Source organism: Peromyscus maniculatus, chromosome 2 (genome assembly GCF_049852395.1).
Source record: "Peromyscus maniculatus bairdii isolate BWxNUB_F1_BW_parent chromosome 2, HU_Pman_BW_mat_3.1, whole genome shotgun sequence".
Taxonomy (NCBI): domain Eukaryota; kingdom Metazoa; phylum Chordata; class Mammalia; order Rodentia; family Cricetidae; genus Peromyscus; species Peromyscus maniculatus.
Genome location: NC_134853.1, coordinates 32,729,380 through 32,744,725, shown reverse-complemented (window position 1 = coordinate 32,744,725; position 15,346 = coordinate 32,729,380). Strand labels below are relative to the sequence as shown.

The 15,346-nt window shown below is 43.6% G+C and overlaps 1 protein-coding gene across 5 annotated transcripts in view; it reads left to right on the top strand.

Annotated features, from left to right (window-relative positions):
* The window catches only part of Chd7 (chromodomain helicase DNA binding protein 7), a 183,986-nt gene that overhangs the window by 92,930 nt on the left and 75,710 nt on the right, over nt 1-15,346 (top strand). For all 5 annotated transcript variants that reach the window (XM_076563932.1, XM_076563930.1, XM_076563931.1 and 2 more), the window contains exon 3: nt 5,573-5,994. In XM_076563932.1, coding sequence (XP_076420047.1) covers nt 5,573-5,994 — 422 coding nt within the window. The remainder of the gene's footprint in view (nt 1-5,572; nt 5,995-15,346) is intronic.

Here is a 15,346-nt window from a genome sequence, read left to right as displayed (position 1 = left end):
CCTGCCCCCCATGCTAGCATGTGTCCATCCGTCCATCCGTCCGTCCGTATAGTGCCCTCTCCCTCACCACAGGAGTGCTGGCTGAACACCAGGAGAGGGCTGTGGGCTCCTGACTCTCGGGCCCCCGCAGCTGCAGGGAAGTACAGTATCCAGCTCTGGTCAGGGTCAGAGAAGATGAAGTAAAGAGAAGAAAACCAAAGGGCTCTGGGTGAAGGGTCAGGGCCAGAGAGCAGAGGATGAAGACCCTGGGCTCCGGGAGAGCTCTGCTGCTCCGGCTCCCTCCGAGGGTGTCCAGAAGCTTCAGTGCCGCCCGCATCTGGCTCTGCTGTGTCCTTCAGGACAAGTTAATGGGAGAGACACTACACTCTAAAGTTGCTCTTTGCTAGCTCCCTAGGCCTGACCCTGCTCCTAACTCAGGAGGCTCAAGATTGGGCATCTGATTGGAAACTTCTTCAACGGCTTGTGTGTATGGTGAACCTATGTGCATTTAGATTCAGGCATGGCAGCACACACCTGTAATCCCAGGTACCCAGAAGGTTGAGGCAGATGGATCACAAGGCCAGCCTGGGCAATTTGCAAGACTCTGTCCCCAAAACAAAAGTTAAACACACACACACACACACACACACACACTCACCATGGGAACATACTCTCAGCTTGGTGTGTTCTGTGCTCTCCCTCCCCAACATCCCAGTAGTTCCCTTACTTCCTCAAATATGTATTGAATCAATAAATTAGACTTCTGATAGTGTTAGCAGCAGCAAGCAACATTTTTTTTTAAAGTTTTTAAGTAGTTCCATCCTAAAAGTCTCAGTAGAACTTAGTAAAACCTTTGCTAAATGCTCTGAATCTTTATTCTGCTTTGCCCAAAGGCAAAACACTTCAGCTTTTACACCAGGCTTACTTTTTAAAGAATGCAGAGGAGCTTGGACCCAGGACTGACTGGAAAAACAAAAAGCAAAAGTTCAGAATGTCTGTAATAGGAATGTGTCAAAAGTCATTTTATTTTTTATTTATTTATTTATTTATTTATTTATTTATTATTATTATTATTATTATTATTATTATTATTATTATTTTTATTTTGGTTTTTCAAGACAGGGTTTCTCTGTGTAGCTTTGGAGCCTGTCCTGGATCTCACTCTGTAGACCAGGCTGGCCTTGAACTCACAGAGATCTGCCTGCCTCTGCCTCCCGAGTGCTGGGATTAAAGGCGTGCACCACCATGCCCGGCCCAAATCATTTTTAAAAGAAATATCATAAAGTGGTTTCCATCTTGTGTGACTAAAATTGTAATTTGTAAACCATTTAAATTGCAGTCGGCTGTGTTGCAAGCCCATGTTTCTTGTTACCTGAGTCCTCATTGGTGGGCCTCTTTCTTCACAGATGCCTTCTCTTGGAGTGCTCCTGTGGCCCTTCTTTGTGCTCCCCTGCAGCTAATTTGCTGGGTACAAAAGTCAGTAGAAATAGTGTGTTCCTGGTCCAGTCGATAGCGTCTTTCCCTTTTTGTCAGGCATTATTTAGAATCTGTACTTGTTTGCATATGTGTAAATTCAAACAAGTAAATGCATGTTTGTCTGCAAATAAGTGTTTATTGACAGGCGTCCTGTATGTGTAGAGAGTGTGTGTGTTGTATGTTGGTGATAGGATTTTGTTCACTCCTGTTACTCTATGTTGCTTAGAGGTTCAGACTTAAGGAGTATAGTTAAGGCAAAATGTGGAAAAGAAGATAAGATAGCTTTTTAAGCCTGAAGACCCCTAGAAGAAAACACGCTTCAGACAGCTAGAACTTTCTCCCAAAACACTTCCTCATCTTCTCTGACACTTCAGAGCACGTGGGTCAGCTTTGCCTAGGAGCAGAGGAATTGTTCTTGCTACCCCATTGGCTCGCCTTTGCTAAGTGCATCTGGCCCCTCCAGTTCGGTCCAAGAAAGCCTATTCCTGGGTTTCCAATTCTGTGCTCTCAGCAGGAGAGTTAAGGATAAAAACAATATGGCTGATTTTTTTTTCTTTTACATACAAAACATACACTTTGGGCCATTTTTACTTATTTAAGTATCAGTCAGCTGTTCTAGGTCCCCGGAGTACACAACACACTTCTTACAGACGTCATAGTATGTCAAAAGGCATATGGACTTATGATAAAATTGTGTCATGTAGAAAGTCTTATAGGGGGTATGTGAAATATGCTTCATATCTAAAATCCTTCACATTCGCTTTAATAAATGAGAGGTTGTAGGAATGGCCTATATGGTAATATCAGATGTTAATGGCATTGATTAACTGTCAGGCAGTGGGGATTGATGGGAAAATGTCCGCTGTAAAATTAAATAGCATTAGAGAAGACCTTACCATGCGCCTGGTGGGGGCGCAGGGGACGCTGGGCCTGAGAGACTTTGTCGGGGCATTACTGGGAGCTCCAGGTTTTTTTCCCCACATGATTAAGGCAGACCATCTGTTCTTTGTTAAATGTTTACAAAAACAGCTTCCCTCTAAAAGAGTCAAGGAGAAGTAGGTCTGGTAAACACTCATATCTCTGAGCACCTTTTCTGCCCTCCTTCAGATATACCAAAACAATTCTGCTGCATATCAAACAAGATTAATACTTTTTTGTGTTCAGTCTTCACTTTTTCCCCTCCTTACAGAAGATTAAATTTTTTACTTAGTCACTAATTTATGGACTCATTTCTTTCTAAAAGAAGCGTCTAAATGATTTGTATGCTAAAGCGTGTAGATGAATTTTCAGCTTTTTTATGTGGTGCATGAAATGCCTTTTCTAATGCATAACTGTGTGCTGGGAAGCTCTCAGGAGACGCTGGTATTCTGTTCCTGGAGTGGATGCCATGCAGGTTGAAGATGGGTCTACATGTCCTAGAGTGAGTCCTTTACTGCTCTAAATTGGAGTCATTGTTCTGACCTTCCCTTGCTTTCAAGGAATAACTTCTATTTTTTGAATACTAGATTCTCCCAGGGGAGTTTGATTTTTATGCCCCATGCAGAAAAGCAATGTCTTTTTGCTCGTCAATTACATTAAACAATATAATAATTAACTGAGCTTCAGCTGTGTGCATATAGTAAAAGTTGAAGTCAGATCAACTACTATTTAGCTAATGCCTAGGCTGAGGTCACTAGGACACGAGGGGGTTTGTGAGGGAAAGTAGAGGCCAGCAGTGACTTCAGTGTTCACTTAGTTCTGTTCTGGTTTCAAGTTTTTCCTTCTTGGAAAGATGCCTGTGTGTAAGGCTTCAGGAGGAGAGCATGGAGTCATAAAAGTGCTAGCTTTAGGAAGCCTAGGTCCACATTGCATCTCTTTCCTTTAGATGGCTTCTCGTAGCCACACTGCATCCTAGAATTCACACTTCTGTCTAATGATGGGGTAAATATAGGCACATTTTGTTCCTCCGTGTAGGAGGTGTGAGTGAGTGTGCACCGGTGTGCTCTTCCTCATACTGTGCTCACCTCTCTGTCCTCTGACGTGCCTTTACTTTTTGAGTTCATTCCCTCTTTGCTATGACCAAGAAGGGGCAATATGTATTTTAAGATTGGTCTGCTGGTGGTGATGGCGCACACTTTTAATCCCAGCACTCAGGAGGCAGAGGCAGGTGGAGCTCTGATTTTGAGGCCAGCCTGGTCTACAAAGAGAGTTCCAGGACAGCCAAGGCTGCACAGAGAAGCCCTGTCTCAGAAAACAACAGCAAAAATAATATATATGTTGGTCTTAATACCAAGTCGTTGTTGCTGCTGTCGTTTTTTTTTGGAGTGGTGGGGATCAAACCCAGGGTATTATGTGTGTTAGGCAGGTGCTGTACCTCTAAGCTACATGCTCAGCTTTCCCAGATTCTGGAAGAAACTTTGGGATCTAAATCCTTCACTTAGCAGGTGAAGAAGCCGAACTTTGGTTGAGTGAAGTGTCTTCTCCAGAGAGCGTGGTGGTGGGGCCTGGATTAGAGTTCTAATGTTTCAACTCCGGGTTCTGGGGCACTTCTCTCCTGCTGGTGAGGCTCAAGAATTGATTGTGATTGTCTTCAGAGTCACCAGGGCTGGCTTTGGTGGGAACAGTGAGCTGTCCTCTTCTCCAGCTGTGTTTTCAGTTTGTAAAATGTTGTCTTGGGGACAGTCACAGAGCCTCTTGGAGATGGAATGAAACTTGTACCGCCTCCCTAGAAGTATTCCTGTGTGTAAGGTTTTTAGAGGCTAGATCGAGTCAGAAGACACTGGGTGAAGGAAAGCTGCATTCAGATCTCCCCTTATATGACCCCAGGGAGCCACGTGACCTTCTGGAACTCTTAAGTTTCTCTCTGAAAGATGGAGATAAATTACTAAGATTTTCTTGTAGATTCAGGTAAATGGACATACAAACTTCAGTATATGGCTTGGGATACAATAAGTATGTGATACTGAGATGTGATTTCTATTACCTGTACTTAAATGTGGGATTTCCTCCTTTGCCCACAGTAATACTTAGCTTTTGCTGTGCAGTGTTGAGTCTGTGTAGGGCAGCCTGGCCTCCGCTCTGCTCTACTTTTATAGGTCTAAGGTGTATCAGCTTGGGCATCGATTCCTTTATGATCTGTGTTTCCTCGGACAGGTTGCTTTATATTAGTATATCGTTGTCCCCAACTGTGAAATCAGAAGGTTCATTGCCTTAGTCCAAAGGTCTGACTTGGGGTATTTGGTGATGTTAAGGTCATGAAGCCCATGCTGGGCACATCGTAAGATCACTTATCTCACAGGAATGTAGGAAAAGGCAGAAGATGACTGAAAGTTGCAGATGTTCTCAGGTATTTTGTTGAAATGGGAAGAGTCCTCGGATGCCTGCTCTGTCCTGTGGTTTTCAGGTCCTGGGCTGTGAGGTCGCTCAGTGCAGGCGTCGTTGACTCTGATCTCAGCCTACTTTTCAGTCTCGTCCTGTTGGTCAGCTTTTCCTGACGTGCAGAAGGCACTCTGCGCACCTCCCTAGTGCACTCAGGATTTCTCCACACTGTACCCCACATGCAGTGTTTGAGTTCTTCATCAGTTAATATCTATATAAATGATGTCAAGAAGTTAGGGAAAAGATTGTCCACGTTTCATATTACTTTAAGAAAGTTAGCCAATGCAAAATCATTGTTTCGCATGACATTTTAATCTAGACAATTTGCTGTCAGAAATGACCGTATAAAATTTATGCTGTACTTAACTCTATCCCCCACTTTTTAATATTAGAATTTTTCGATGTTTTATATACTTGTTCTTTTTTAAAGCAATTGTATTCTCTATCTTTGAGTACCGCCTCTCCCATGGGCGAGAACTCTGCAGACGGAATCCATGCTTTTCTTCTCATCCTGTGTTCTTGCCGTTGAAAGGTGCAGAATATCTAACTCCATAACAAATTTAACATTTTCCTACTTAAAAGCATTCCTCATAAAGAAACAAACATTTCCAGGCTGAAAGAAAATGGCAAATCCCATTTTTGTAGAAGTCTGCTTCCTTGAGTACAGGGTGAACTTTGGAAGCACCAGTCACTGACTTTCAGTTCCTTTCTTTACTTTGAATAATGAGAAGCTAATTTCAATCCCATTTGTGTTTCTCAGCATTCTCCATCGGAGCCCTTTCTAGAGAAGCCAGTGCCGGATATGACTCAGGTCAGCGGACAGAATGCTCAGCTCGTGAAGAGCGACGATTACCTGCCGTCGTTAGAACAGCAGCCACAGCAGAAGAAGAAGAAAAAGAAAAACAACCACATTGTTGCAGGGGATCCCAGTAAAAGTTTTGGTAAAGATGACTTCCCTGGTGGGGTTGATAACCAAGAACTAAGCAGGAACTCACTGGATGGGTCCCAAGAAGAAAAAAAGAAAAAGAAAAGGCCGAAAGTCAAAAAAGATCCGAAGGAATTGAAGGAACCGAAGGAGAAGAAAGAGCCCAAGACCCCAAAAGCCCCGAAGATCCCCAAAGAGCCAAAGGAAAAGAAAGCAAAAACTGTCACACCAAAACCCAAATCCAGCAAAAAGTCAAGGTAGGCTGTGGGTAGGGACAAGGCCACAGGCCAGGCAGCCCCCGGCTGCAGTGGGCGGTGTGGGGTGTGGAATGGCTGTGCTTTTCATATTATTCTTGAGTACCTGTCGCTCAAGAATGAAGTAAATGTGAAGGTTTTTGTGCATTTCAAACTTTAGGACTCCACAGCTACGAACTGTTGATTGAAGAGTCTTTACTGTATAAAAAATTTTATTTAGCAACCAACTTCTTATTTTACAAGCCAGAACTTTACTTTGGGTAACTGATAGGAAAGTTCGCAGGGGAAGCAAGGCCCCTGGAAGGCTCTGAGCATCTCAGCGCCATCTCCAGAATCTGAAAGAGAATTAATTGTGTCTACTTGGCAGGGTAAGCCTTCCACGGCAGGTTGAAGTCCTTGTGGGCGGCGTGGGAGAAACTCGGTAGCGCTCATCATTAGATGTGGCTTCAAGGACAAACAGCGGGGACTTTAGGGAACAGGAAGGAGCCTCTTTGCTCTGTACTCCCACCAACTCGCTGGCCCCCTAGAAGGCATATTTATTCAGTAAGAAAATCTGAGAGACGACATTGAAGACTAATTTTTTTCATTTGTTCTGAACATTTCTAACAACTGTTCTGAACCAGTTCCAAACATCTGAATCTATTTTTCAGAATATGGCTCATGTTAGAAAATATAGTTTCCAGATGGAAGTGTGGCCAGACTAGGTTAATCTGAGCCTGTTTGCACACTCTGATAGAAAGCATGCTCCGCCCTCTGTCCTGTGTGCGCATATAAACATTTGTGTGCACACATACTCAGTTGTGCCATTGCCTGCATTGTCTGGGATGGCTAGCTGTGGCGCTTCTGCTGGTGGGCTATTGTGTGTACGTGTACAGGCACACCAGCACACAGAGGAGATGGTAGTTGTACCAGGCGAACGAAAGGCCAGGACTTTCCAGTGTCCCGATAGGAACAGCAAGATAACACAAATCTGTGGTTATGCTGTGTGTTGATGATGTAAATCATAATCATTTAATTTTTTTCCATGAACGTCTTTTATGGTAGATGCAATAATTCAAACTTACTGATAACTTTGTATTTACAGTTGGGCTTTGATTCCTCAGTATCTACTCTCTTTATTGAAAACACCTTTTCTCCTGATGAATATTTTTCTAAGCCTACAACTTACTACAAAACCTTTACATTTATTAAAGAGACATTTTATTAAATGCTTATTGGTAGGTAAGTGTTGGAATGATAATGGTGAGTAAGTAAGATGCAGCTAAAAATTTTAGTCTGACAGTATGAGTTTGTAAAGTATGTAACTGCCCAGATATAAATACTGTGCTTGGGTGTGAGGAAGCACATGCTTATGTCTCCCAGGGAGAGCAGTCAATCCTCATGTGAAGAAGAATGTCTTTTCTTCTTAAGGTGTGTACCAAAGAGGCTTTCTGGCCTTTAGAAGTGTATCGCCAACACTTCTAGTACCAGGATAATTTGGTTTCAGTTTTCATTGTAATTATTTTGATCTCTCTCTCTCTGTCTCAATCTTTCTTTCTTTCCTTTTTAACCTAATTGTGGAACTGGATAGAATCATTCTGGGATTCTGACATAAATTTGCCACCACCCCCTTCAGCCCGAATCTGATCAGCAGGCCCTGTGTTTACAGTTTACTTGAGCACACCCTTAGCCGCTGTGGAGTACTTGGGTGGGAGACTCGGAAATGCTGTGTGTAGTAGTGACCCATGCAGCAACTTTCTGACACCTGTGGGCTGCCAGGGGGCCAGCACTGGGTGTGCAGCATTTCCTTGGGGCAGCTACAGATCTCTGTTCATCCAGAGAGCTTCAGAGGGGGCTTTCTCCAGGGTGGGCCAGCAGCTGTCATCCTGACATGAGTTAGGGTCTCTGTAAGCGTTAGCGCAGCTCCTGAATGGGGCCTGCACATACTCTTTTTATAGGAGCAGGAGGGTATTTTCGCTCAGGAAGAAAGTATAGTTCTTTCCTTCTCGCTGTTGGTCCTCACTAGCTGTCTCCTTGTGAGCCGTACAAGTAAAAGTTGTTTTTAGCATTAATCATTTGAGAATCTTTGACGGGAACACATTGATGTATGTGGAGATATTCAAGTGATAGAAAGCTGATGGGGTGTGTGCCAGAGACTTAGCAGGCCATGTTTGGGGGTGATGTTGGGGAGGGGCATGGTGAGAGTTGGTAGCACCTCTGTTGGCTTGTATAACCTCAACATGTGTGTGACCACTGGCTGATTTACAGTGAAGTGTGGCAAGGACTGTCCCCAGAAGCTTTCCTGTTGATGGTCTTTCAGGATTGTCTGTCCAAACATAGGATAATTGCATTGAGATGTTAAATAAATTAACAAACCAAACCATTATTTTGTCAAACCACATTGTTGCTATTGGTCAGATGAATTGAGTATGTCAATTGTGGTCTCCTTGTTCAGTTACGTCTACAAGGAAATAGCATCCTTGAATCAAGGATAACGAGAATGCACACGGCTCCATGTAAATTCTGAATAGCAGAGCAGAATGATTATGTAAATTGAGTATGCAGTGATGAAGGTAATAGGGGGTTTGGTTGTGTCAGTGCCGGGGCTGAATTGCCAGAGCAGTTTGTGTCTACGCAGTGCAATACAACAGTGGCAATTTTGTTTTGCAAAATGCTATGTGATACCGGTTATTTCCATTCTTGAATAAGTTAACTTGATGAATTTGTTTATACAGAAAATAATTTTCCTACAGAGGGCTGCAACAGAGGAAATAAACAAGTGAAAAGAAAAATGTAAACTGGTAACTCCTCGCTCTTTCCCTGCAGCCTGTGGGGAAGGAGGTGCAGCTCTGCCCGCAGACATGCTGTCCTTTGAGTGGACGAGGAGGAAGTGACCTGCTGGTGGTCCACATTATCCTCACACCCTTGGTAATGAAGGAGGCGTGGAGGGGGCCTGGTGCAGCCTCCTTGCCCCCCTGGAGCCCACTAGGTTCTGTGAAGAGTGAGGAGCTTGAGTTTGTAGACATCTCCCACCTTGATAACCAAAATACGATGATGCCACATGTCTTTCCTGTGCTGGAGAAACTAAAATAACCCGGCTGAAGCAGTTACATCGAAGGGTGGTGAAACAGGTTGAACAGCTAGCTGTCTAGCATATTAGAATAAAGACACTTTGCATCCTAACAACGAGAAAAAATGGGCTCCCCCTGGGCCACACTCCTCTAGTAGAACCATCTTTTTTTTCTTTCTTGTAATGTATTTTTCTATACCTGTATTGCTCTCCCTGGGTGCCTTTATAGCTTTCAAATATTGGCTGTTAATATTGGAAATAAAGCCAGGACCTCTGTGGCTGGAGAGGATGCATTTTGCATGTGCAAGGATTCTCGGGGGATTTGCACCCTCCTTTCAGGGTGGTTTCTGTTGTGCATGCATGGGCTCTGTGAAGTGAGAGAGAATTTGGAGGAAGTGCTTCCTTTCACTGATTCTTGAAGGATTTAGTGGTCCATTTAGCTACATAAAGATTCTTTGAATGTACAGAAAGAGGGGAACTTGGCCAAGGATTGTGACTTGACTACCGAAGCCTGAATTAAATGAAGCTGTGTGGCTGCTGCTGCTGTGGTTTCTAGGAACACATTTTGTTCCTTGCTCTCTCCCCCACCCCCACCCCCACCCCCCGGTGTTAAATTTAGCAGAAATGAAAATGTTATTTTTCAATTGAATGAAGATAGCATTTTATTGTGAAGTAGAAAATAAACATACCACTCTTATTTTTAAAAAACCACACAAAGTAAAAAAACACACATGAGGAGTGCTTTTTGCAAGCTCCTGTAATTACCATTAACAATAGTAGTTACTATTTGTTTAGCAGTGTCCTTCTGAGGACTTCATTGTTTCAGTTATGCTCTTACAGAGTTAGGGTGTTTTTACCCAAGAAATACTTATTCAGTCAGCAAGCCCGGTGTCTTGGTAAACTAAAATATATTTTCAGTGTGTTCCGTATTTGTACGGCTTCTTGATGGAGGTCGCAATTAAAGCAAATCTTTAAACCAGCCTTGGTAGTGAGAATGAAACGGGCCCAGACACCCATGTAATCAGCTATCTTCCCAGCGAGTGTGTACGTTGTGAATTAAGTTCCTACCTCTTTTCTTTTTCTTTCTTCTTGATTCTTTTTTCCCTTCAAAACACTCACGTGCTATAATTTAGTTTGGTTCAAAACATTGGAAAATCAAAAAGACATTGTTTTGGCTCATGCCAGCGGAAGAGGTTACACACACATGCTTCACACACACATACACGACACACACACACACACACACACACACACACACACACACACACACACACACGAATAGAGGCAGGAGTGGACCATGGTGGAGATATCTGCAGAGAGAGCTACAGTAGAATGGACAGAGGGACCTGCTGCGGCTTTGGTTTCTGCAGGAAAGGGTGGTGTGGCCCTACTTCTGACCTCTTGGTGCCACCAAATGACAGTGGGGGCAAGGGGGCCACGAGCAGCCATGGATGGAAGATGGAAACTTCTCTAGAGACTTTTTTGCAGTCTTTCATAAGCAGAATGTTAAGGAGGAGTGTATTTTGCCATAGTAGACTTGACTTTGATGTTATTCCCGATGGAAAGGGACAAAAAGGATCGATCGCAGGCTGTTATGCTCTGGAAAAACAGGAAAATCTGTACAAGGCAATGTTTGTCTCCTGTTGTGTAAAGATGTTTGGCAGGTTAGCCTGAGCCTAGCCAAAGCCCTCCTGGAGTCACTGGATATCAAAGCCACTGTTTAGAGAACCACACACCTTCCCTGCTGTCCTCCCTGTCTACATGTGGCTTTAGCTCTGAAATGTTAGATAAGGAAATACTATGAATTAAGGAATAAAGTTTTAGTTCTTCAAAAGTTAGAAGCATTAAACCCTTAAACATCTACTAGAGTATGATTTTGTTGTATTTTATTGTGGTCCTGAATTAGAGAGAACAGTGTTGTTCACAGTGGTCTATCTTCCCTGTTTGGCTAGATGGTGGTGCTTTTCTCTCTTGTGTTGGTCTGCCTAATTTTCATCCTGCCGATTGCGCCTGATTCAAATGTGCATGGGTAGCATGTCTCCCTTGTGTTAGCCACCCTGGCAGATCAGAGAAGATAATTGTGAGCCCAGAGAGTGGGATTCTGAGTGCCAAAGTGACCTCCGGAGTGCTGTCCATAAATAAAAGTGACATCTCAGAACATGGCACAAGTGGTCAGGTGTGCATCCCTCAGTGTGGCACTCACGGTGTGCTCTGAGAGGCTCCTGGGAAGTTTTGGTTTGGGTCGGCACCGGAATGTCTAATTGAGTTCATCCTTTGTGCTGGATTGCAGGTCCAGACAGTGTCACATAGCCAAAGTGGCTCATGTCTCTGTTGGGCTTTGGGGAAAAGACATCTTAGCTGACTATACTTCCTCTCCATGTTCTACTTTCTAATTGAGTCCACAAAACAATGTAGATCTTCAGTGTTAATTCTTAACTACATGGTAAAATTCTTTGCTTTAGAATGTGTTACTGTTAAGAATTTAATTCTTTCAGAAAAGTTTTCTGTTGTTCTCACACCTAAATAAGTAAACAAACAAACGAATAAGATGTCCTCTAGAAAATGAGCAACACTATAGCAACAGTCTAGGCAGGGTCCTGATGTTGGCTTCAGATGGCCCAGGCCGACACCAAGCATAGCTGGTGTTTACAGGAAAGTTTGCTGAGACACAACCTGCCACGGGAGGCCAGGCAGGTTTGCATCAGGTTAGGCTGCCATGCCTGGAAGTCTGATTGTAGAATGTAAAGATGACACATGTATTTGAAACATGAAGTCAAATTAAGCTTTGGGATCTTTTCAGTTTTCTTTTCTATTCCTTTCTTAAAAATCTAATATTTACTGTACCAAGGACATACCTTCCCTGCAATAGCAACACCTTTTTAAGGCAAAAATGTAAAGGGCTCTTTTCTGGGTGTTTTATATAGTGACTTTCATAGAACTCTTCTTTCTTTCTTTTTGTTTTTTTTCCCCGTTTTTCCAGACAGGGTTTCTCTGTGTAGCTTTGAGCTTTCCTAGAACTCATGCTGTAGCCCAGACTGGCCTCGAACTCACAGACATCTGCCTGGCTCTGCCTCCCAAATGCTGGGATTAAAGGCATGCGCCACCACCACCCGGCGACTTTCATAGAACTTAATGCTAGTAGTTTTTGTTAACATCCTGTGTTATTTGTAGTAAACCCAAGTTCTTTTTGTTTCCCTCTCACAGTTCTCCTCCTTCCTCAAAAGGAGTAAGGTGAAGAAACCATGGGGATGTGGTAGCTAAGTCCCAAAGCTCTCTTGTGGAGTCAGGGAGTGGGTGTGAGTTAGGGTCCGAAGAACTCTGTGTGAAGTCAGGGAGTGTGTGTGAGCTAGGGTCTCAGGAACTCTGTGTGGAGTCAGGGAGTGTGTGTGAGCTAGGGTGTCAGGAACTCTGTGTGAAGTCAGGGAGTCTGTGTGAGCTAGGGTGTCAGGAACTCTGTGTGGAGTCAGGGAGTGTGTGTGAGCTAGGGTGTCAGGAACTCTGTGTGAAGTCAGGGAGTGTGTGTGAGCTAGGGTCTCAGGAACTGTGTGTGAAGTCAGGGAGTGTGTGTGAGCTAGGGTGTCAGGAACTCTGTGTGAAGTCAGGGAGTGTGTGTGAGCTAGGGTCTCAGGAACTCTGTGTGAAGTCAGGGAGTGTGTGTGAGCTAGGGTCTCAGGAACTCTGTGTGAAGTCAGTGAGTGTGTGTGAGCTAGGGTGTCAAGAACTGTGTGTGAAGTCAGTGAGTGTGTGTGAGCTAGGGTCTCAGGAACTGTGTGTGAAGTCAGGGAGTGTGTGTGAGCTAGGGTCCCAAGAACTGTGTGTGGAGTCAGGGAGTGTGTGAGCTAGGGTGTCAAGAACTGTGTGTGACGTCAGGGAGTGTGTGTGAGCTAGGGTGTCAAGAACTCTGTGTGAAGTCAGGGAGTGTGTGTGAGCTAGGGTCCCAAGAACTGTGTGTGGAGTCAGGGAGTGTGTGAGCTAGGGTGTCAAGAACTGTGTGTGACGTCAGGGAGTGTGTGAGCTAGGGTGTCAGGAACTCTGTGTGAAGTCAGGGAGTGTGTGTGAGCTAGGGTGTCAGGAACTGTGTGTGGAGTCAGGGAGTGTGTGTGAGCTAGGGTGTCAGGAACTGTGTGTGAAGTCAGGGAGTGTGTGTGAGCTAGGGTGTCAGGAACTGTGTGTGAAGTCAGGGAGTGTGTGTGAGCTAGGGTGTCAGGAACTCTGTGTGGAGTCAGGGAGTGTGTGTGAGCTAGGGTGTCAGGAACTGTGTGTGGAGTCAGGGAGTGTGTGTGAGCTAGGGTGTCAGGAACTCTGTGTGGAGTCAGGGAGTGTGTGTGAGCTAGGGTGTCAAGGCTCCTGTGTGGCGTCAAGCATGTGGGCACTTCAGGGTAAGTGAGAACACAAAGCACTAGGTTGCCTGGTCCCAGGACAGGTATTAGGGCCTCTGCTAGAGTAGGGCTGGTTTTCTTGGTGTGATGGTGTGTTATCTGATATTCAACTTGTACCACTCCCCTTTTCACTAGTTTATTCTGCTGTCTGCTGTTTATTATATACTAGTTATGCTTTAGGTACACTGTGATAGTAGGGCTTTAAATTTTTTATTTTATTTTATAGGGCTGATTTTACTTTTTGATGCACCACATTTTATGCTGATTTAATTGTTCTTTCAAAACTTTTGTGCTTTTTAAAATTAACTTTAAGTTGCATACAAAATGGGTTTCACTGTAGTATTTTAATAGACATGTCATTGTGCTTTGTTCATATTTGCCCAGTTCCTCCCCAATCCATCATTTTCCCGCAAAGAGTACCCCCTTCTGGTTGTGTGTGTATGTGTTTGTGCATGTGCGTACATGCATGGATCTAGGTTGCACATGGGAGAGAAAACGTGAGTTGTTTTTCTGCCTCTGGCCTGTTTTGTTTAACATGATGTTATCTATTAATTTTTCTGCAAATGGTATAATTACATTCATCCTTACGACTGTACACACACATATGTACATATCATGTTTTCTTTGTCTATATAGGCATCTCAGCCTGTTTCCATTCACTGACTATTGTGAATAGTGCTGCAGTGAACACGGATGTGCGTGTTTCTCTGTGGTGCGCTGACTTGGATTGGGTCAGACATATACCCAGGAGGGATAGAGCTGAGGTTTTCAGTCTTTTGAGGAACCTGTTCCCTGATTGCCACAGTGGCTGCCCATTTTACATTCCCACCTGGAGTGGTTAGGGCTCCTCCTTGCCTACATCCTCTCCAGCGTTTGTTATTGTTGGTTTTCTTGAATCCAGCTACCTGAGGAGTGAGATGAAATCTCAGGACAGTTTCAATTTGCATTTCCCTGATGGTGAAGGATGATGAGCATTTTTTCATGTATTTCATGTCACCTACATGCTTTTCTTTGGAGAATTGTCTGTTCAGTCCATTTTGTTTGATTGGATGGTTTTTTGGAGTTATAGATTATAAATGTTAATCTCTGTCAGATACATAGTTGGTAAGATTTTCTTCCATCCCATTGGCTGTCTTTGATCTACTGGCTGTTTCTTTGCTGTGTAGAGATTTTTAATTGCACTTGTGACTATATGTCAGATTTTGAAATTATGTCCTCAGCTATAGGAGTCCTTGTAGAGCAAATGCCCTTGTTTATACCTGCATCTGGTTTTGGCTGTGGAACTTGCAGAGTCTCAGGTCTTAACAGTAACACAATTACAGTTATGAAGTAGCAGTGAAGATAATTTCATGGTTTGGGGTCACCACATCATGAGGAACGATACTAAAGGGTCGCAGCATTAGGAAGGGTGAGCACCAGTCCAGTAGGTCTCTGATCCATTTTTGATTGAGATTTTTGCAGGGTGGATATTCTATGTTCCTGGCACCCGTTGTTGAAGAGGCTTTTTCTCAGAGTATGTCTTTGAGATGTTTGTCAAAAATTAGGAACAGTAGCTGTCTGGGTTCATTGCTGGGTCCTCTGTTCTGTCCCATTGCTCTAGATACATATTTATGCCTTACTGTTCTTTGTTACTATGGCTCTGTAGTACATTTTGAAATCAGGTATTGTGGTAACTCCAGCATTGCTTTTTCTGCTCTGGGTTGGTTTGACTGTTTGTTTTTTGGGGTGTATGTGTGTGTGTGTCTGTATGATTTTGAGATTACTTTTGTTGTTGTTGTTCTGTGTAGAACGTCATTAGAATTTTTACGGGGATTACTTTCAGTAATACACACATTTTCACAGCATTAATTCTACCATCCATGAGCATGGGACGTCTTTCCTTTGAATGTCTTGTTTACCACCTTCAACATCAAAAAAAAAAAATTGT